Source organism: Thermobia domestica, chromosome 12 (assembly GCF_964235325.1).
Source record: "Thermobia domestica chromosome 12, izTheDome1.hap1.1, whole genome shotgun sequence".
NCBI lineage: Eukaryota > Metazoa > Arthropoda > Insecta > Zygentoma > Lepismatidae > Thermobia > Thermobia domestica.
In genome coordinates this window covers 60119842-60144366 of record NC_137465.1, presented here as the reverse complement: position 1 = coordinate 60144366, position 24525 = coordinate 60119842, and the positions used below count along the sequence as shown (strand labels likewise).

At 35.1% G+C, this 24525-nt stretch overlaps 1 protein-coding gene across 3 annotated transcripts in view; it reads right to left on the bottom strand.

Moving 5' to 3' along the window:
- Nucleotides 1-24525, bottom strand: part of gish (casein kinase I gish) — a 253937-nt gene that overhangs the window by 6368 nt on the left and 223044 nt on the right. For 2 of the 3 annotated variants that reach the window (XM_081733731.1, XM_081733730.1), the window contains one exon: nt 5703-5788. In XM_081733731.1, coding sequence (XP_081589857.1) covers nt 5703-5788 — 86 coding nt within the window. Of the gene's footprint in view, nt 1-5702; nt 5789-18767; nt 18873-24525 lie in introns of all 3 variants that reach the window. The other variant, XM_081733729.1, reaches the window with a different exon arrangement.

Here is a 24525-nt window from a genome sequence, read left to right as displayed (position 1 = left end):
ATGCATGGAATCTAAACCAAACAGCTGCTGACTTTACATTCCAAAGCTGATGTTTAATGATGAGTCTTTCTCTTATGAGTAGTGTGGTGAATATAAATAGATCAAGTGGTCTGTTTCTACTAGTAGAGAAGAAAAAATTATGATGTAGTGTAGGACATAGATGACAAAATGTAGATAGCGTATTCATAAATGGCACATTGAATGGTGCACAGTCCCTACAAACCCTAAATAGATATGAAATGGCTCAGAAGAAAAGACTTCTTTCAAAATTTGAATTTTTGTAGAAAGATAACGGTACATCCATTTTTGTAACACGTCCACTTGATATGTGCCCGATAGAAAAGATGCATTTCTTTTCCCATTGTAACACACACACACACACAAAATACTGAACTCTGAAGAAAAAATCCTGGAAAGATTTAAGAACATAACATCGGTGGACGTAGAGAGTTTTCTAATTCCAACGAACAGTTTATAAGGCTATTAAATTTAACACTCAATGACAAAAGTGTTTTAGTAAAAAGTTCAACAGTGTCAGCAACATTTGTTCGAAAAAGTAGTCTATTTCATGGACCGAAATTTTATTTAACGAAATTTAATGTTAAGAATAAACTAAACTTCATTGTGACTATTTATAAGATTTATTGCGGCCATTAATATTCGAGGGGGGGGGGGGAAGTTTAAAATGATAACAAGTTCATTTTAAACATTCTGACACACATAACAGTGAAGAAAGAAGAAATTCTGTAAATAATGAAGTTTTACTACCGCATTAATACCCAAAAATAGCCATTTATGCCTTTAATTTTGCAAAATGAATTCACATTAGGTTCTGATACAATATCTGAAGCTCAGGGTCAAGTGCTTCCCGAACAAAAAGAGAGATGTAAGCGAAGTTTTATACCAAAACAAAAATGGTTTTGTATCTGCATCTTGGTTTACAGAACTTACCTACCAGTTTCAATTTAGGCAACAGGTGAAACACATGATATTGTGGGTTACATAACTTGCACTTGCTGGCAACCGACGCAACACTAGTTTGAAAATCAATGAAGACGGCCAGCCCCAAAGTGAAACTAGGACTTACGAGTACTGAATATTTTAGAAAAGCACTTTCTTCACTGTCGAATTTATTACAGGTATAGAAAAATGGTACTTGAATAAATCTTACAAACTCAAAAAGGGAAAATTTCCGGTTTCTTACTCCAACATGCATGGGAAAAAAGACTTCTATTCCTAAAATGATTTTTTCTTTCTTCTAAAAAAATCTATTTCTAACCCTAGGTATTTCCATCACCTCTGAATCTTGGTGGTTGAAAAATACATTTTGAGGATGGGGTTTGTCAGTGTTTGCGTGAACAATTTGCTGAAAGCTGGATCGGTCGATAAAAGCATATGGAATGATCTCTTCGATCTAAAGATGTGTACTCCTGGACCTTCACCTATGTGTTAGCTCAAGAGAGTCTTGTGTACTCAAAATCAAAATCCTGAATGTTCTCATTTCTAGCAGAGAATCATGTATGCATATGTCACCACTGAACAAGCTTTTAGCTCTGAATTTATTAAGACTGAACATAATTATTTAATTTGTGTTTTCGACAATATGATTAATGTGCACATGCTGTAAGACATCAATACTCCCTTCGAAGATTACATTCCTTCACGAATAAATTTATAGCAAAACTAAGTTCTCTATTGTGTATCAAATTCTAGTATTGATGTCTCGTGATTCTCTTTCTCTGAAAATTCTGACTCGATATTCAAGATAGCCACCCACCACATAACCCTACACGCAGATAATTCTGCTGAATGTGATCTCGTTTTCTTTATTAGTTTCAGAACTAAAAGTAAATCTCACCAGCTTTACTTCAGACTATATGTTTTTACGTGAGTTTTTCTTTCAAAAAATTAACAGTTTCTAATCTACATTATGTACACATCCATTAATAGGGAAGAACGTTACGTGCCTGTAGATTAAGAAGTTCTGAGAAATGAGAATTATAGCATGGTTTCCCTATAATACAGAAACTGAAATTGTACAGCTAGCTATATTTAACTTTGAAGCAATAATTCAGTTAATACTTTCAGCTTGAATGTAAAATGTGCATTCACCATTTAATAAGGCTTCTGCCTCCGTTTATTAACAGTATAATCCTTCTTTTGAGTCCTCAAAAGTCTGAAATCTAGTCTATTACCCAGAAAGATCAACGATAAATCAGTTAACGAGGTACTATATAGGACGATGACACTAATTATTTACACTACTCGACCGTCATGTTCTTCGGGTCTTTGTAATAGTTTTCTTCTGTTCATTATTTAAAAGCAATACATAGTGTTAACATTCTCCTACTTATGTGTATATGAACTACCTAGGCACATCTTACTACGTGTAAAGTAATACATACAGACACAAAATCTTGTGATTTTATACAATTTGTGAATAACCTCACTAGGCCACCTAAATAATATGTTCATGGGATTAACGTCTCTTTCGTAAAATTTCACTTTAAAAAAATCAACCTTACCGGAGTTACTCTTTGTATTTCGGACTTAGTTATTTAAATAGACATAAATACACATAGTAAATCAAAACAATGAGAACACTTTAACGAAACTGCAACTCGCCTGATTAATTCAGCGTTGAACCATTTACAGCTATCATACAGCTTGTATTCGTCGCAGAATTGAGGCATATAACTTGTAAATCGTTTTCATAATAATACACCCTTCCTCAAGTAGTGCAGCACTCAGCTGATTCAGTTATGAAGGAAGCTATTTGCGTCCGACTCATTGCTCTTAACCTGACTAAATGTATTCAAATCTAAGGTAAAGCAAACCACAGGTGGTGGTGAAGTTAAACCTAATGTTTCTTTTCAGAGTAATAACAGATCAAACGAATACCACGAAACTGTGCCCATAGAAACACAAAGCCGCCGCCATACTTAATGATAAGATGTGCGCAGTCTGGAGCATACGTCCCTTTGGGAGTCTGCCACACAAGATCTCGGGTTGCTGTTGGAAATCAGAAGAAAAATCGCCGGACTATACTATTTTTTCCAATCATTGATGGCTCTCAGTATTTTGTGTCTCGATATAACTTTTTTCACGCTACCGCATCAGTAATCAAAAGCCTCAACATTGCAAACCAACTGTGGATGCTACGATTACGAAAGTCATTCCAGATGCACGAGTTCTGCAGTCGGTTGTACTGCACTATTTCTATTCTTTTTTTTTTTTTTATTATTATTATTTTTTTTTTTCATTCCTGTTCTCTGGTAATGTTTTAACATGAGCTCTCTATATCTCATTAGACACTGTTATCCTCAACAGACATACAACACTGGAGATTTTGAATGCACCTGCTTCAACTAACTACGCACCCACAATTTACCATTTATGAAAATCGGATAGGTTTTTCCTTTACCGTTACTAAAACACATGAATCCGTAGAACGCCGTCTCAGCTATCTCATTATCACTATACCCAGTCGCAGTGCATGGGTATTCCCATTAGTTAGAAACTATCAGTGTGTACTAATTTGTTCAAAAAAACTTGGCCACTCATCTTGCTTTTGAAGGCCATAATCTGACAATCATACGGTGGAAATTCTATTTTGGCTCTAAATAAAGATCTTAATTGACGAAATAAAATCCACGTTCGATTGACTTGATTCCACAGTAGGTAAGAGTACGGTTTTTCGGGAGGAGGCGGGTAGCTAGGTTTCTTTTGAACAAGATTATATCTACGGTTAACAATACCTTATCTGAAAATCTGAATGATAAGAGGGCTCATTATGTAGGTTTTGGAAATTATTAAAATGTTTATTTGTTTAGAGTTTGTCCTGTTTAGAACCAATGAATTTCGAGACGCGGACGTGGGTCCGAACAATTTTTCTTCATGATCCTAAAATAACCGGTATCTACAAAAATTGCTACATAACTTAACTTCTAGATTAAAACATAAAGAACCGTAGTTAATTCTTACAGCAACTGCCATGTACAAAGTCCAGCTTTTGCTGCGGCGAAAGAAAGTACCTATTAGCATTAACTGCGAAGTTAACAGCTATTAATTCATTCAAGTCACAAACACATTAATGCATGTATTTATTTATGCATTTTAAATACATCTGGGTTTAGTGGTACACATTTAACAGACGGGATGAAAGAGAAATGTTCAATATAAGGAAACGAAGTATTTTATTTATATTATATATATGACTGTTATGCCTGTTATCTACAGTTTTAAGTGCTAAGAACATTAACTTTACTGAAAAAATTAAATATATAAATCTGCCTCAAATATGCCCATATATAAATATCTTCCTTCACGTAATCTACTAGACACTATATAATTCTTATAAAATCCGCAGTTTTCATAATCGAAATTGATAAACTGTACTAAATATTTCTGTCCTTTTTCACGAGTAAGCTACCAATGCATCTATACCTGTGCAGCCACTGGACTTCGTTCTAGGCAAATTTTATAGTAAGTAAAGCATATAACGAAATATTGGATAGGTTAATAATTATCTGTACCTTGGGTAGAAAGTGCTCATACATAAGCACTATACCTTATAGAATGTTAATTTAATAATAACAAAAGAAGGTTTTTTAATATCTGTAAGATATTAGAGAGTAATAGATAGTTCGTTGCTATGTAATTGTTTATGGATACCTAATTCTCGTGTATGTGCACGACAGTGTGAATGACAAATACATTAAAAGTGTATCAACTAATAAACCATTTAAAACCGTTCATCTACTTTATAATTCTGATAGAGAAGGTGAGAATAGTATAATATACATAATTATAAAAAATATTTTTACATGAAAACAGTTACTACCACTCAAGTTCTATATATCATCGATCGAACCAGGTTGACGACTACCCTTGGTGAGTCGTTATAAGCATTATATATGTATGTAATATTAATGGAAGAGAAACGAAAAAAAAATAACAGGGAAATTTTGTTCACTTAAAAAAAATTCATATCACCATATATGTTTTTTGGAATGAATGAACTAATCTGAATTAAGGTAGGTAGTACTTTACGCAATGATTCTTTCTTCCACAATTGAATCTTGAATAATGCAATGCATTAGAAACTTCTGACAAATTTTAATATTTCCATTTTCAGTAATGATTAAAAACAAACAAATATTGCAATTTAGAAAGGCAATGGCAACTTCGAAAGAAATTTTAAAAAAGTGTAACATAAATATAGAGTACAAAAGCAGACCTATGTACAGAAAAGAACTACAAGTTGTATAGTGCATGTTGGGATATTCAATTGTTTGCATTAAGTACGTATCTCTTGCTGTGAAAACTTCATTCTTTTTGACGGACTATATTCACAGGAAGGAACTGAATTTTGAAATTAGCAACCTGTTTTCTTAAATCACTATGAAAGAGAGAAATATTACATTCTCTGAGAAGTTTCTAATGCATCTTATTATTGACGAGCTCATTGTGAAAAACTATTACTCAGCAAGATACGTATGCTTTGTACTGATATTCAACGTAGTGCTTTACATTGATATTCAACTTAGTGTTACTTGTACTAATTTAAAAGTAAGCTTTCTCTTGAAGTAACCGAAAACCGTACTCAGAATAGTTCATCCATCGGGGGAATACTAAGAAATTAATATATATTTGCTGAGATACACTTGTACTGGTGACTTTATGAGTAACTGAATACGTACTTTGTTTCATCTTCTCCATCTGCAATGTGTGTCCTGGAATGACCTGCATCTTCGAATCCCAGATCACCATTCGTTAACGTAGTTACCTGCAAGAATGTTGGAGACGTTTTATCCTTTCTGAATTATTATTATTATTATTTTGTTATTTAAATATGTATAACACCAAATCTAATTATTGCGATTCGTAGCCTACAGGAATCATACTAGCAAATAATAACTACGGAAAGTAAAACAAAATCAAAAACAAAACAAACAAATTTATATATTTATTGTGGTAATATTTTCTACACGATGAACTACTTGGAAGTCACCCCTCCTTGAAACTTCTAAACTAATTGACAGAAATAGCTGAAATTTTGTACTAAGGAAATATCACCAGGGGAAAAACGATTGACATACTTGACAATATACCAGATTAACAGTGTTGCTATCTTAATATGAAGTTCCTTTTTTTTTTCAAATGGCATTAAATCAGGTTATTACGTGTGTCAAATCTACATGTAAAACGAAACATTCAAATACTACTCAGTGTTTTTTATTCAGTGTTGTCAACTAAGGATGCTACGGTATTACAAATATCCAAATTTCAGAAGACTCTGCAACAGTGATAAAGCAACTGAGATGAACGAGGCGGTACATATCTAAAGTAACTTCGTGCTGGATACTGTGGCCATGATATGATGCATTTCGGACAAACAGGAAAAAAGTCACAAGAAACTGATTTTATATATTTACAAATATGTACTGGCTTTATTTCGAAAAAGTGTTATCTAAGGAGTTAGATAGTTTCTAACTGACAAAATAATCATAATTCTGTTTATAACAATTTGGTGTGTCATATTGTTCCTGACATATGATAAACATAGGTAAGGTTTGCAACACTGTTTAAAATTGTAATTACAAATACCTCATATCGTTCCTGAGATATGATAAAGGTAAGCTTTGCAACACTGCTTAAAATTACTGTAATTACAATACCAAAGACTATCGTTGTAATTATACGTCGATGCAAAAGAAAACTATAATTTTTAAATATTCCTTACAAATTTGTTATCTTAAGCAGTGTTCCAAACTCTATTAATGTTTATCGTATCTCCGGAACGGTTTGGAATTTCAAATTGCTGTAAATTGCATTATGATTGTTTTATGTATTGGAAACAATCTAACTCGTTAGGTACGATATTTATAGTATATTTATAGTATTTATAGTACGATAAGTATATATAATAAACTTTCAATTATTTGTAACTGTGTTCCTACTTATCCGAAACGCATCATATCATGGTTATAATATTCGACATTTGGTTACTTTAGATATGTACCACCTCGTTTATTTCAGTTGCTTTATTACTGTTGTAGAGCCCTTTGAAATTTGTGGCAACACTGAATAAAAAAAGAGTGGCATTTATAGGTTTCCTTTTAACGTTTTCATATGTAGATATTTCATATGCTGATATGAAATATGTAATAACCTGACGTAGTGCTATTTGAAAAAAGGAAATTTTATATTGATATGGCAACACTGTTAACCAGGTGATATTATCTACGTCAAACTTTTCCCCCCTTCTGATATTTTTTAGCAGAAAATTTCAGATATTTTGGTCAATCAGTTTAGAAGTTACAAGGAGAGGTCATTTTAAGCGGTTCACCCTGTATATTGGTTCATTATATTTTTCACTAATGTAATTTACATAATCAAGTGCAGCTTCGAAAAATACGACTTTCTTAACTCTTCTACAGATCTCTCGCTTAATTACAGACTTTATCAACCAGAAGACTGATTAGGTAAAAGACGAATAAGGTAAGGATCATGCAGTTTAACTTACCATATCAACTAAAATTTTTAGATGTCATTTTGAAAGTAGACATACATTATAAACATATATTGGCAATTAATGTTTAACTGCTTTAACTGTGCAATAATTCATTAGCTATATTTATATATGAACTGAATGTAAGAGTTCAAATAATGCAATGGCACACTAAAGTGTATACACTTTAGTGTCATTATTTGAACTCCTACATTGAGTTACTATTTACGTAAATATCAGTGTATTACTGAATGAAACTACGTTCAAATTTGTACTTGTTGAGTTGATTCTGAGTTTAACGTCCCGTTCAGCAGCGAGGCTATACGAGACGTGGACCTACTGATTAACGTGGAATCCGAACCACATGAGCTTCCGCCGGGAATCGAACCCGGGTCTCCCACGCCAAAGGCGCGTACGCTAACCGCTTAGCCACGAGGGAGCTCAAATTTGTACTTGTGTACTGCATAAATATACTGAGGGAAGTTAATTATACAGTTTACTACAAATGGCATCTCTGCGCACAGATCTCGCATTCTTCTTATGGAAATTGGATTTGGGTAACTCGTATCCAAGTAATACTACTGTTCACGTACACCTCTTAAAATATTTCACAGAATACATGTAACAGGTTTCATTTCTAGAAGATGGTTTAGTTATTAAGGACTTACTATGATGTTCTGACATTTTGTCAAATGCTTGCTCAGAAATGTTTTGTATCTGACAATATTTGCTACATGGATGTGGAATTTTCAGGAGTGTTTCCAAATTTAAATTTGGATTATAAGTATGTACGAAACATCATGTAAGAGGCGTAATCAATAGGGTCCCTCATATAGGTCATTGACCTTATCACATGAACCACTCACTTCGATAACTCGTAGGAGAAAAATATAGTGTCGTTGGAAGGTAATTTGGGATAGCAACAGTTCAACCAACAGAATACCGAGGTTCGAGTCTCCACCAGCCCAGCGACCAGATTTTTCTGTGTTCTTTCCTCGTTGTTTACCTAGTAGTATTTACTGCACATTAAATAATTTAAACTGGCTTTTAGAATTACTGGAAGAAGTTAACTGTTTGAGGAATTAGAATATGGGATAACATCTACTGTAGCCAAACCAGAGAGGTGTGTGTATAATTTTATTACAAAAGTGTGTACATGCAAAATGAAATACAAAGGGCACTAGGAAAGTTTTGCAATACGATCTTATTTCTTATACTTTTTCAAAGTGCTTTCCACCACACATTACATATGTTGCCATTCTTTGAAACCAGTCGTCAAAGAAACTCTGCCATCTTTCGGCACAGATCTGGGCACACTCATTTTCCCAACTCCTTAGTAGAGCGTCATCGCTTGTAAAACACCTTCCTTTCAGTCTGGTCATCACATGGGGGAACAGCACGAAGTCACAGGGAGCAAGATCTGGACTGTACGGAGGGCGCTCTAACAGTTTTAGTCCAGTGTCGGCCAAATAATCTCAGCAAACTTTTGAACGGTGCACTGGAGAGTTTATCGTGATAAAGAAACCATATGTCCATCCTTGAGTTTGGTACAACTGTTTGAGAGCTATAAGAACTTTAGATAGACATTCCTCGGTATACCACTTTCCTGTGATTGTCTTCTGTGTTTCTAAGATAATTGGCTCGACAATTCCTCGCAAACTAAAAAATATTGCAGTAATTCTCTTCTGCACTGATGTGGATTTTCGAACAGCCACGGGGTCTCCTCATCTTCGAACACCCACACTTTGTTTTGAGCCTTGGTCGGGACATCATAATAATAGAGCCAAATTTCGTCACTTGTCACAATACTGTTCATAGAGGAAGATTTTCCATTTTTTTATTTTTTCAACATTTCCCGGCACCATCAAACACGATGTGCCATCTGCTCTTCGGTCAAGTCATGTGGTGTCCAACGGGTACAAAGCTTTCTAACTCGAAGGTGATAGCGGAGAATTGCACGAACTGCTGGTACATTAATGCTCAAGCATATCTCTGATGCTATGTAACCCGTCCATCTGTCTCAAGCATTTTCTTTACTGCAACAAAGTTTTGTTCAGTCACAGATGAAGATGGCCGACCTGACCTTGGAGTGTTCTCAAGGCTGAAATTTCCTTTTTGGAACTCTCGATAAAACTTAAATATCGTTGTGCGACGAGGACAAACCTCTCCAAGCACAGGAGTCATTTTATTTAAACACTGATCAACGCTTAAACCACGTGCAAAATTGTAGCGCAAAATTGCCAGGTATTCAGTTTTTGACATCTTCATCTCTTTTCATTAACACAGCTGAAAATCAACTGATACTGAGACAATGACTAGAGCTTCTACAGTGCAGGTTTAGGCACGTCTAAATACGTGCTAAGTTGCAAACTCCTGTGATAATCAGTTCTGTTCTACTGCAAAACTTTCATAGTGCCCTTTATACAATACTACGCGTAAATGGTATAGTAAATTTTAATTTTATTATATAAAACATATCTTTGTTTCGTGGCTTATAATCGTTACGAACAGAATGTAAATCACACACAAGTAACGTTACAAGGAGAATGCAAGTCACAAATACGTTAGTTGATGCTAGTTTCCATTCTATATTGTATGTTAAATAATCGTACCTACAGTGTCGAACACATTCATAGTTTATACACGGGGACGGACAAAATAATGTGAACAGCTGTGAAGAACTGCAATTAGTTACCGTCGTTGTTATACATCACGCGTTGTGAAATGCGATTTTTTTTTTCTTTTAAAAAATATGGTGTGGATTTGCTCAACTGTTACAATTTACCAGTTCATCCATGAGTGCCATAGTATGTATGTCACTCTGTCTGATCTGACAGACTTAATGACCATTGGTATCCGCCTTTTGGTACACTCATGTCTAAAATTATTGTTTCATGTCTATAAATATGTTGTAGGAATATAATTTAGTAACGAATTCATCCGGTATTTCTTGTAATGTTAGTATATGTATAATCGTCAAAGACATATGTGGCCAATTTCATGTCAAAAGAGCAGTAAATAAGAACAATAAAACGAAAATAAAACTTTCTTGACCATTTAGAAAAACTTTGTTTTACTCATTCTAATTTTCGTATTTATAATTCTTTTCCTACGAAATTTACCACAAATGTAATTTCCCGATTATACACATAGTACCAGTATTAAAAGTACCCTGCAAAATTATTATCAAATTATATTCTTACAAGAAAATAGTTATAGATATGCGACAATCATTTTGGACATGAGTGTACATCTGTAACAACATCGCACATGTCCTGGGAGTATCGCGAGTTACTGTGTCAATTGCCATACAAACATATCATGTAGAAACGGAAAATCATCTTCCGTAGAGCATAACAATGGGCAAAAAACGAAACTTTGATAGGAGGTAGTCAAAGCAGATTGTCATCGGAAGTAGAGGCCAACTGCCACGAAAGTGACCACAGAACATAACTGTCAAATACAGAACACTTATTTCCTCGAAAACAGTGCAGTGAAAAGCTTCATAAAATGAATATTGTTTGCACAACTGATATTGTCAAACCTTTCGTAACGCCAATGAATGCCAGAAAGAGATTATTGCAGTGCAACACCAAGGAAATGTATCATGTAGTCAGATGCATCCACCTTTACCTCATTCCCCATTGTAGATAGTGGCGAACAGCACTACGAGGGCCATCATTTATATTTTGAACCTTGGCAATACTGATTGTAGTTAGGCGCTATTTTTTGTTTGCATTAAAACATTTGACATTGTTGACCATAACGTACTTCAAAGGTTTCGTCAATAGCTTTATCTGTATTGTTCAAGTTGATTTGAAGATTGCGTGACTGAAAAATGCAATTAACTTGTGAAAATTTTCGCGCGATGATTTATTACGATTTTCGACATGGATTATCAAGAGTGCATCGATCAACTTACTTCCACATTTGGCGATCAAGCCCCATCCTTTGCCACTGTGAAACGCTGGTATAACAATTTTACTCGTGGCCACCATTCGCTCACTGACGAAATTCGCGAAGGTTGTCCAAAATCAGTTGTTGTTCAAGAGAACATTGATACTGTGCAAAACCTAATACTGCAAGATCGTCATGTGACATACTGTGAGGTTGAGGCAACCCTAGGCATTAGTTCCACCAGCATATATAAAATATTACATGATCATTTAGCTGTGAGAAGGGTTTGTTCTCGTTGGATCCCACATAACTTGACAAAAACTCAAAAAGAAGCTCGCGTAGATTGGTGAACACAAACGCTTAATAAATAAAATGGCGGCGCTTCAAAAGACGTATATAAGATTGTAACAGGTGACGAATCATGGATATATGCATATGAGCCGGAACGTAAACAGCAATCGACTGCATGGGTGTTTCAAGATGAACCATATCCACCAAAAGTTATACGCGCTCGAAGCACATCGAAACAAATTGTCGCCCGTTTTTTCGGGAAAACTGATCATGTGGCAACTGTGCCTTTAGAGGAACGTAGAACGGTCAACTCTGAATGGTATACAACAATTTGTTTGCCAGAGGTCTTTGATCAAATACGGAAAACAAAAAAAGCGCCGTCGGATCATTCTTCATCAAGACAATGCGAGTTCTCACAATCTCGTCTAACAACCGACTATTTGAACACTCAAAAAATCGAATTGATGAGTTATCCGCTGTACAGTCCTAATTTGGCACCCAATTACGACTTCTTGTTTCCGAATGTCAAGAATAAATTGCGTGGACAACGATTTTTGTCGGCAGAAGAAGCCGTTGATGTGTTCAAAAACCATATTATGGAGGTGTCTCAAAGAAGATTGGAAGAAATGCTTTGACAAATGGTTCGAACAAATGCAAAAGTGTATTGATCATAAAGGAGAATATTTCGAAAAAGAAAAAAAATCAATGTTCAATGACAAATTACAGTTTTTCATTGTTAGGCTCAAAATATAAATAGTGGCCTCGTACAAGCCTACAATTCCGAAGGTTTGCCGTCAACTCCCCAAAATGGGGGCCGTTCTGTCGTGGTGTAAGCAATCATACACTGTTCTTGTGTACGTCCCATTGTTATCATGCATGAAGATCTGCATGTTCAATTTGGGAAACCACGGCAATAAAATAGTGCACTGTTTTCTGCACGTAAATAAATCTTCCAGGATGACGTGACTTCATATTACACATATTAGAACTTCCAAGTGTGGTTATAGGATTATTAACAGACACTACCATTTCTCTTTTGGGTTCCAAGATCACTGAATTTCAACATAACTGAGCTGCTGTAATCCGTTTTGGAAAACAAAATTAGACCCCATTTTGCTTCATCATTTTTCAAGGAACTACAGCAGATTTTGTACGAAGAGTGGAGCAACATCTCACCAAACACAACCCAGGATATAAGTATTTGTATGCTTCCATTCCTAGGAAGGATTCAGAATGTTCTGGATGCCAACATATATATTTTTTTTTTACTAAATATTATTTCGTCCACTCTTATACTACATAGATGGGTAACGTATATAATTTTGAAACTAAGACTATAAATACAAAGACACATCGAACTTCAAGTGGTTAATATTGGTCACCAAGTTTTTTCTTCTTTCATAACCTAAAAAAGTAGTAGTTTTTTTAAAAAACAGATTTGGACAGGGTGAGTTCGGAAATTAGATAGATTTTTTGTTAATTAGCTATTGTTTCCATATTATTGAGGGCGATCGGAAACTTACGTTTGAACAACGGAACTTCTAAATTAGTATAAATAATGCGATCTTATTAACTTCCATCTGTTTTTGTGTGTAGCTACGTTTGCAGTGACACTAGGCTTCATAAATATCAACTTAATGAAACGAAAGTAATAAGCACGCCAGGCCTTTTATATACACAACCATAGATTTATGAAGAGTTCCTACATGTTCTGACCAAAAAGATTCTCCACAAAAATTTCATGACAATTTCTTTTATGAAATTAGTGTTTCCTCTTCCTCTACAGTAAAGTTAACACACTAGCTGGATGACATTTTGAGTTGGTTTTTGAAACTACTTTTCTTTCCTCATATTTTCATTTTCAATGGCAATATCTTTCTACTAAATTTATCACATAACTAAATACTTCTAAAGTCATACATGTACATCTAAAGTTTTACAAAGAGACGACGTAATACTTTCAATCTATAGTTCATTCGGTTGAATTTCAAAAATATATTTTAATTTTACAAAATTTATCTTCACTAATATTTAAGTAGGGAAGCCATTACCTTTTTATCACCTCCACATTAATAGCAATCTCTTTTTCTCCTTTTAAGTTATCGTCCTCTTTTCACACGTGTTCTTTATTGGTTATAATCATTTAACGATATAAATTGATGGAAGTTTATTAATATAAAACTAGATATTAATAATATTAATATATATTATATAAAATTATATATTATATTAATAAACATTTTCTTTTATTTGTGTGTTACATAAAAGAAGCATTTCTGTTTCTTTTTCAAGTGTGTAGTTCTTTTTACATCCGATATTGCAAATATTCTCGATACTGTCTTTTTACCATCGATTCGCACATTTTCAATCCCTCCTGTCCCTTGTAACACTGTAAATCATAGTCCATCAGTAGTGATTTATTGACAGAAAATTCTCCTCCGATAGTTGCATTCTCATATGAGAACGACAGCTTAACTTTTATTGACTTCTATAAATGTTTGCACTTTTCGATGCCGGCCAAATTTGGTCACAACTTTGAAGTTTTTCCTGAAGTTTCGCAGTCTTGAATCCTTCTACACGGTTATACATAAAAATGTATGTGTATGTACGTTTCAGCATAACTCTGGAACGCCTGGAGCATATTTAATTAAATTTGATGCATACATGACATAACCTGGAAAAATATACCATGGGAGTGAGAGGGAGGGACAGTGTAAATAATCGAAATAGACCATATTTGTATCAAATCTATTGTTCTCGAGGCAACAGATTAATAGTGACACTCTCTATGCCTTGTAAGTCTATCACCCATCGGTACAGAGGTGACAATGGTTACGGGGAGGGGGAAGCAAGGAAGAGGCATATAAGAGTAATCTAAAACGACCGATAGTCCAACCATAGTTAGTGTTCAATCCATAGTTTCTGGGATCGCTGAGATAAATAGTGACGATCACCAAGCCATTTAATTCCAATTTGAACAGGAAAGGGAAAAAATAAATGTTATTTGTGATCGCATCATGGGAAAATTCATTTCACGCTGACGTATTTGAAATGAATTTTGGAATATAGTTAGTACCTACTTCAAACTGGATTATCATGTCACTGTGATTAAAGGAGATTTGAATCCTAATCTTAAACATTTATACCAAAAATATTATTTTACGGACTTTTATCATTGTACTTTCATTCAAATGAGTTTCCTAATGAGAGGAAGGGATTCAAATTCCTTCCATACACCTATTCTCTCCGTACAATGAACAGATGTTTCTGCTACTGTTAGAATATGAATAAAATCCCATATTACACTCAAGATTCAAATTCCTGGACCAGGCGTCCTGACTGATTCCTTAGTTTCCCCTTGAAACATCTCAGGCAAATAGTGGGACAATATATCACGGTCAACATTATCCAAGTGTAGTATAGAGAATAGAGGTATATCTTTAGTAAACTCGTTTTTCACATGGAGCATTTCTATTTGTAAATACCTAACACACAAAGACATTTTATTATGTGTTTGTACTAATATGCAAATATGCACTACAAAAACAAAGGGAATGTACTCGCCTTGCTTTTCAGTCCAGATTACAGTTGAACATCGTTACAGCAAATCTGATCGAGCGCGAACATAATTCATGTCATTTTCTTCAGAAAATAAATACATATTTTAAGACAATTCTGGAACTAGGTGTGTACTAGGAAACACAACTGAAGAAAATAATTATAATCACATTAGGACTACCGTATTATTTCAATTTAAGTTCCAAAATATATTTTTGGAAGTAGGTTTTTGAGTTACTGTAGATTAATCCCCTCCCTCTCCCCCCCCCAAAAAAAAAACTGGGTACTTTTGTGCTGGCGAAAAACCCAACAATACTGCTCAGAGTATTCGTGCGACTGCGGTGCAACTGATGAGGAACTCAAACAGAATCTCCCACTATATCGCTAATCACAATATACGCGAGCTACGTGATATGGACATACAGGATACAAAACCGCTGAAATGGAACCATAACGCTAACGATGCCGCGAACATACAATATGGACCACTGGTGACTGGAAACGTGTGATATAGTCGGATGAGCCATCTTTGCTTATGTGTAATGGACGCCCAAAGAAGTGTATGAAACTGTCTCTCCCTCCAACCATAAAACATACGGGCCGCAATATACTGTGCAGAAATTTCGGACCCTGCGTCAGTTCTGTGATACTATGGGCTATAATATTCTGGTTTTCAGTGGCTCCTGTGTTGACACTTCTCGGTGGCGTCATTTTAGGGGGCCATGTGCGTGTTATGATACAGATGATGTTTCCGGGTAATGACGCCATATTCACGTCGCGTCCACTTACACAGCTAAGAGCTGCTGCGGTGTAATTTGCGGAACATGGGGATGCATATGAGACCTTCCCTGGCCCGCCCAATCCCTAAACCTGAATATAATTAAAAATCTGTGGTCCGTTTTGAAGACATGAATCCGGTGGAAATTTACGTCTTCATCCTCTCCCTCGAAACTGAGTAATGCACTGCACGCAGAATGGTGTAATATTCTACTTGCTACCGTTCACACATTTACGAGCACCATGATTCCATTCTATGTCGCATCGAAACTGTTCTGAGGGCGCAAGGTCGTTCGCTATATTAATCTGGTAAGCTGCCATTTTTTCATGTTTCCATTAAGTTGCGAATGCTAGAAAGTTGTATACGTTTCTAGCAAGCTCTTCATCAGTGTGAGTATAGTCAGTCTAAAACAGTGGTTCTCAACCTAATTTTATCACATCCTCTTGCCAGCGACCTCATATAATTTCTGGTTTGTAATAAGTTTGTGTGGGATTTTTAGTATACCTATTGCGGAGATCTCATGATATCCATCTGTTTCTATAATAGAGTCCATTTCTTTTATATAGTGGATATAGTAACTTTCCTAAAAGCGAATGGATTAAAACCAAATCTGGTCAGTTCATTCATATTACAAATATCGAATCCGTTTCGTCATACTGTTTCAAAATGAATACACTGGCCGGAGTGGTGTTTCTTCCATTTTAAGCATTAAAACAATGACAAGAAATCGCTTATCAGTTGAAAATAACTTGATAATGTGGTCACGAAGATTGAACAAGACACTGCCAGAAGATGAAATCACACCATGCTCAGGTATCTCATCAACTTTCAATTTTAATTGTATTTCATATGCAGTTTTTGTTGCATTTGTATTTTTCTGGCATTTCAATATGCAGTTTTCATTAGTTTCATATCGTATCTCTTTTATTTAAGCTGATTTTTAAACAACTCGGCACCTGTTGAAAATGTTTAGTAGAACTAGGCTATTTGTTCTTTACAGTAGCCCTAAGTGTAAAAATAAAATATGCATATTAGAAAAAAAAATGAAAATAATACTTAAAAATATTTTCCGGCATTAGGTTCTAATTATATTTATCTCTTCCGCTTATCTTCGCGACCTCCAAGGTGAGAAACCTTCGTCTAAAGGAAGAGAAGAAACATATTGTCGTACATGGGATTAGATCATACGGTAGAGCCAATCCCCCTTCCCTCCCAAAAACGAGAAATCTATTGCGAACTGCAAAAACCGATTATGACGCAGCATTCAGTGGAGGAATAGCAGAATTTACACTGTAGATTTTGTCTCGTGCTCTGAATTATATTACTTCACAGAACAAAAAATGAAATATTTCAGTTTAATGTCCCACTATTATGCCCTTTAAGGAAGACTATGATTAAGGTAAGTGAGGGATGATGGAAGAATTATTGAAATGAGAAAGTGGGAGGAAACGAGAGTACCCAGAGAAAACCCGCGGACACGATGCTGTCTACCAAACTTACTTGGGTGGGGATCGAACCAGGGACCCACGCACCAGAGGTAAGCGCTCTATCACTGGGCCACCGTGCCCCTCTACCAGAACAAACTTAATGCAGACAAGTGGTGATTAGCATAAAAACACGTGGCGTGAAACCAATCAACAGGCGGATAAACTTTTTTTTTCAGGAAAGCTCTTTATTGCTCATTATTATAAAACTGAAAATTTCCAATCTGTATTTAATTTATTTTTTCTATAAAGTACATGTTCATCAACGGTTAGTACTACACGGTGTAACTCTCGCAATTTCAAGTTCAATGTTTTCTTTCTTTATAAATGAGAAATTGTAGGCTTAAATCTCACCCGCTGAACTTTAAACTTAAGAGTAAAAAATCCGTATTTTATTCTTGGTATAACTAGTTTGTTCGCTAACTTCGAAGACTAATTAAATTGCAACGTCCATTGACGTATCCTTTCGTGACAATTTCCAGATTATACACCTTTCAGCGCAGCAACCACTCAACGGACTTGCCCAGCATACGTAATTAGAAATGTAAATCCGAAATCCAGGATGTGTAGCGACCTCCAGTTTGTTTTAAAACAAAATTTTGGCCTTTCTTCACATTTCATATGCTATATATAGGTGTATTTTTAATAGGCAAAAAGTTCCTCGCACACTCTAATTTACATGTCGACAGAATGTTACAGACCAAGAACTGCTTTTTATCGTTATTTTTATTTATTTACTTTTTTGAAAGTGTTTTATTTTATGCATAGTCTTTAAGATACTTCACCATATAACATACTGAAAAATCAAACATTCAGGTGCAGTCCTAGATATAAATTCGGCCTGCAAACATTTTTTCCCCCCGAAAAAGAACTCTACATCCCTTTTAAACCCGCAACAACATTTTTTAGGATGGTAACTATGCTCATTTAATGTAGGGTACGTTGAAGGGAAGAATTGGAAGCGGCAAGGCCCTTGTACTGACGCTCGCACCTGCGCAGTTGGAGGCAGTTTGCTAAGTTGTCAAGCTATAGGTTTATGAAGCACGTTAAAGTTAGAATACAACCAAACTTTTATCAAATGAACTATAAAAATCACTTTGAGCGAAAACTAATCGCAGTACGTCTACTTTGAAAGTACTTATACGTGCTGAAACTACTGAAGTGTACAAAACATCTTATTCTGAACTACGTGTTACTTAAGTTTATTTAAACTGATTACGATTTGTGAATGAAATGACAGCTCCACCTTTTTCCCAGACACCAATGGCCCTTGCTCATAGTGTACACCCGGCATGTAGCCAGCCGTTACTGGAGCTCTTCTACTACTTACTTCACTCTCTAAAATATCTCCCTGCAATTAAGACGTTTCAAACGGATCAATTAATTCTTTTTTCTAGTGATCTTTTCATACACATACACGCGTGCACACAAAAGATCTCTACCACAATGAACATAATGGTTAAAAAATTACCAAATGATCTAGTTTTTTAATTACCTAATTACACTACGCAATGAAATCTCAGTATATTCTCACTTCCCTGGTGATTTAAGAACTGGAAATACGCTCTCTCTTTTTAGATCACGAATATCATTGCAACAGACACTGCTCAAATGGTATGTATTGTTTCTGTGTTTAGTTTTCTTGAAAAGGATCACGAATATGTTAATACTCATACACGTTCATACCAAATAATAATCTTCCTTCTAATACTAAATATACAGTATAACGAACTGAACGAAGTGCATGGGGATCTTTTCCCCCCTTAAGTGGGAGTTTTCATTAAATAGGGGTTTCATATAAAAGAGGTGCGGCCATCATGAAACAACGAGTTTTACTACGATAAACAATATATGAGACTTTAATATTATAAAACATTTTTTTGTTTGCAAACCAGTAGATCAGAATGATCTTGATTTTCATCTTGAAGGATTGTTCATTTGAAGATATTACAAAATTAACAATAATGCATTTAAATGAACACAGAAAACATCTTGTTTCAAGCAGAAAATGAGATGCTACTGAATCTAACCTACTGCTTTTAAAAATGTATACGTTTTCAGTGCTTTCAACTTTCCTAAAACTGCAAAATACCATGTTGCAATCCAGAGTAAAAATGAACATATCAAAGTAAAACCTAACAAAAACGTGAAGGGAATTGCAAATATTAACATTTTTGAGCTCAAAAGAATGATACGGATCTTAGAATCCATCGATAGTTATCGAAATATTGACATTGTTTTTTGTCAATAATTTTAGAAATACTCATACAAAAGTGTGCTTATCGATTCTAGTAAATATAGAATTCCGTGAGTCATATTAATACTTTCTATTTGCTAATGATTTGTTGTTGTTGTTGTCAAACTCGGGACATTCACTAATATGATTTTCCTTAAATGCATTATGTATTTAGCGTTATTTTTCGCGACCAAATAAATCTTCGGATAGACGCACAAACGTAAAATCAGGGTTACACTGTATATTCTTTTATTTTTCGATTTGTTACGAAATGTGCAACTGAGATTTCACTGAAACAAACAACAAAATAATTCTACTACATAACGAGAATGATACCCTTTCTATTCTATTTCTATTGGAAAGCATGAGCTGGAAGTTTGACATATATGTAAGTCTAATGATACAGAAACTTATATTCATCCAATTGTAAATTCGTCTTTATGGATATAGTTTCTTTTGTCGAATTCTAAATGAGCTAGTCAATTAGAATAACGCATTCCTTCTTTAAAAGGTCAGTTATTTTAAATTTACGGGAAACTGTGCTGAAATCAATCTATTCGTGCTGAGATTTTGGAAAATATCTATTTTTTCAAAACGTTAGTTCCGAAAATTACTATCCAAATGACCTGTTATGAATGTAGGAACTACATAGTACTGAATGACAATACTTTCTATGTTCAAGAACAGTTTCTATCTATATTTACACTGCAAACGATTCGTAATTTTATTAAAAATTGTACGTGTAAATAAAGTCCACAGTGTTGGTTTTTTACATTTTCATACCTGCTTTACAAATTAATTTATTATTATTAAAATGGGGTATATTTCATAACGTTTTAAAGGGACATGTCCTTTTTTAATAATAATGAATGACTCAAATAATGGCCGGATGTTTCTGTTAACTGAAACTGAGAGAAGTACGAAAGCTGAGTTTATTTATTTAATAAAGTTCAGCGGCCGTTTTCAGCACTGACACTATATAAGACGTGGACCTCCAGTTTAAAGTGGAATATGAACCATCTTAATGAGTTCAAATTTCAATGCACCCTCACCGGAAATCAAACCTGGGACCACGCCCACTAAAAGTACGCATGCTAGGCGTAAGACCAGCAGAGAGGGCAGTATAACGGTTAAATAGTTGAGTTGATTTTAACATCCCGTTCAGCTGCGAGGCTCTATGAGACGTGGACTTACTGATTAACGTGGATTTCGATCCACGTGAGCTCCCGCCGGGAATCGAACCCGGGTCTTCCACGCCAAACGCACATACTATAACCGCTTAGCTACGAAGGAGCTCTAAAGGTTAAAGAATAAGGGACTTAAAAAAAAAACTCCTAATAACAAAGAACATGACAAATATAGGAATTTTCTTAGTAAGTCCATCATAAACACAAACCTCACAATAAACTTAACATTGAGTTCTAAAGTTACAATCTGAATATTAATACATTTCATAATTCAACCTTCTACGTACCACACTAAATCTATATTTTATTCAGTTTCAACAGAAAGAATAAAGATAGAAAAAATATTATTTTCATTAAAATTTACAATACACCTACATTTATTACTGTTACTTTACCACTCATAGAACTCATTAAAAGCATTCATATTTGTTAATGAAAACTGCCAAACGAACATGTAATGCTAAAAAAGTAACTTCTGTGAAGAACAATATTTGCGAAACAAATAATTGAAGTAGAGCAACATGGAACAAAACAAAGCAAAACAAGGATGGGGAAAAGGAAATACGACATAACAAACAAGAGAAAATCAACTTTTCTACCTTGTATTGCTAGTATAACTGCGGCAATTAATATTTTGTTTTAACATACTTCATCACTACTTTTGCACTTTTTCATTCTTTCTGGAAATGCTTTTTAAAGTACTTCAAAGTACATACAACCAACGACGTAATAACATAGAAACATCTGAACATTGGGTTAGCAGATAATCCCAATTGAAATATGGGACAAATAATACATGAAGAAGAAGAAGGAAAAAAAGATATCTTTAAGTTTTACGTTCCATCGTTACGCTGGCTAGGCTAAAGGAGACGGTGATGATGGTGGAATGAAGAAAGTGGGAGAAAATGAGAGAATCCCGAGAAAACCCATGTACACTGGCTTGTCACCACAAGGTTTACCTGGTGGGAGGTGGGATCGAACCAATGATCCCATGCACCACAGCTGAACGCTCTACCACTGAGCCACTGCGGCCCCAAGAAAACGAAAACTGGCTCATGATATGGAAGAATAAAGCGTCGTCGACAGACTGCTAACTCAAGATGAAGATATTTTAAAGAACATTAAGATAATTACAATTTTAAATTATTCTGTTTTCACACTGACTTTTTTTTTTAATTCAATTATCCCCCACAGACCCTTTTTTTTTTCCTTCGAACCCAGTAAATATTACCACCAATCTTCACTTTACCAAAGAATGGAATTTTATCTTTATATAGCCCATCTTTCCTGCCTAGGTTTTCATTATTATAAATACACTAATATTAATCATACACTAATATTAAATCCGCATGACAAGAAATCCATTATGATAATTTGAGAAAATTAACTACCCACACAGTTAAATTTTTAATTATTATTTTTTGCAGCATGTTTCGAACACTCGCGTCTCTTTTCTTAACTAGACATAACATCTTTAGGGAAACTGTGAAACTATTTTTTTATGCTATTCTGTAACTTGTTTGCGGTGTAATTAAAATATAGCACCAATTTGATATTCAGATATAACACTAAACAAAAAATTATGGAACATAGTGAGTTTTTTGTTCCCTGCTAGTTTCCGACAGTGCAGTGCATAAGCTACAGAAAATAAGACAATTAATTGGCCGCTAGCCCAGTATGGCTCCGTACAGGAGTATAACTGAAAGAGATCAGCAATTAGCGATCCTCTTTTCCTCAGTCTAGTGAACATTTCTAAATAGTCTTTCAATTTGTAACTTGAACATTCAACTACTACTTCCACTAAACAACAACAATAATAATAATAATTGAAATAATTTAAATTTAAATGAAAATCAGAATACCATCTTCATCATCTCACTGTTGGTCGAGAAAACTGGGCGGTCAATATTGACAAGCACTATAGATAATGAGAGCGAATGCGTCAATGTCTGCATTCCGTGCCCTTGATAAAGTATGCAATGTGAGATACGTTTGCTGCTAACGTCTTGGCTGTTTTTTCGAAAGAGAAATGTGATGTGTGCATTAACTTCAAATGTAGTGTGTGAATTAACTGCCAACATAATTTTTTTCCTTTCAAAAATATGATTTTTATTAGTTCGTTAATTTTTGATTTTAGGATATTTTATATTTCGGCTTTACAATAATGCCATCTTTCGCTGACTTTAACAGGATTGCTCTCGCGGCGAAACACTACGGCACTACATAATGTGCCACGCACTGTACATATTAATTATAAATTTTAAGATTATTAAGAACGTTTAAACATCCAGTAATATGGTTTACTAATGAAAACCTGAGGAATTTTAAAATACCTTTTTTCTTATGCCTGTAAAATTTAAAGTTTTGTTTACACACTCTTTCATCCACTTTCTCTCTTACACTTAAACAGCTTAATAAAGTTAAATTGTGTTACTGAAATTCTTCGAAGCAATTTCTGTGTTGTGTCCATGCCACCGAGAGGACTGCTAAATTGTGTTTGAAATTACATTCGTGGGACACTTTATACTATACATATACATGATAGCAAACGTATATATACACATTATTTTCTAGTCCATTTCGTTGATTGAAGCTTGAAAACACAAAACACGAAGAAACAAGAAAATACAACCAATAAATAAGCATACTTAAAGATAACTTTTGGACGTTCCTGTAAAAATTATAAGACAACTAAAAAAGTTCTTGCCGTTTATGACATCCCATGATAATGTGCTCACAGAGAGGAAACAAAATGATGCACGTATCTGTCAAGTGATCAGGAGTTAGTCTAACCACTGAGCTTCAGTAATATAGGCACATTGCGCGCGCACAGCAGTCATAGCTCGTTCAGTGTCGAAGAGAAATGAGGTATCGAATCAGCTTGTTCGCGTGTGTTTGTTGCATGACTTTAAAGTGGGCCTGTTAGCTGCCATATATGCCACGCATTTGGGAACAAAGAGGTGAACGAACGCACTGCCAGGTATTGGTTCCAAAAATTCTGTTTGGGAGATGTGAGTCTTTTGGATGAACCTCGCAGTGGAGACCACATGTGTTGGAAAACAAGGCCCTGAAAGCAGCCATCGGGGAGGAAAGTGGTCTAACGTGTGACGAACTTGCAGAAAGATTTCATGTTTCCGCTGAAATAGACTGCACGTGCATGGGATAGGGAAGTCACGCAAGTTAAGAAAGTGGGTTCTGCACACACTGTCGGCAGCCAGAAAGGAACAACGAATAACAGCCTATTTATCCTTGCTCACTCGGTACTAAACACATCCTTCTTTGATCGCTTGCTAACTGGTGACGAAACGTGGATCCTCTGACACTCCCAAACGTACCAGACACTACTGTCGCCACGTGACTGTTCCTCACACTTCAAGACCACCTTTGCATCCATGAAAGGTTATGCTCTCTGTATGGTAGCACTGTCGACAAGTGGTGTATTACGAGTTCCTTCCACCTGGTCAGACCATCTCTGCTGACCCCTACTTTCAGTAGTTGCAAAGGGTGCACCTTGCATTGAAGTTGAAGGGGTGAATCGCAGGGATGTGCTGTTCCTGCATGACAATGTCAAACCACATGTG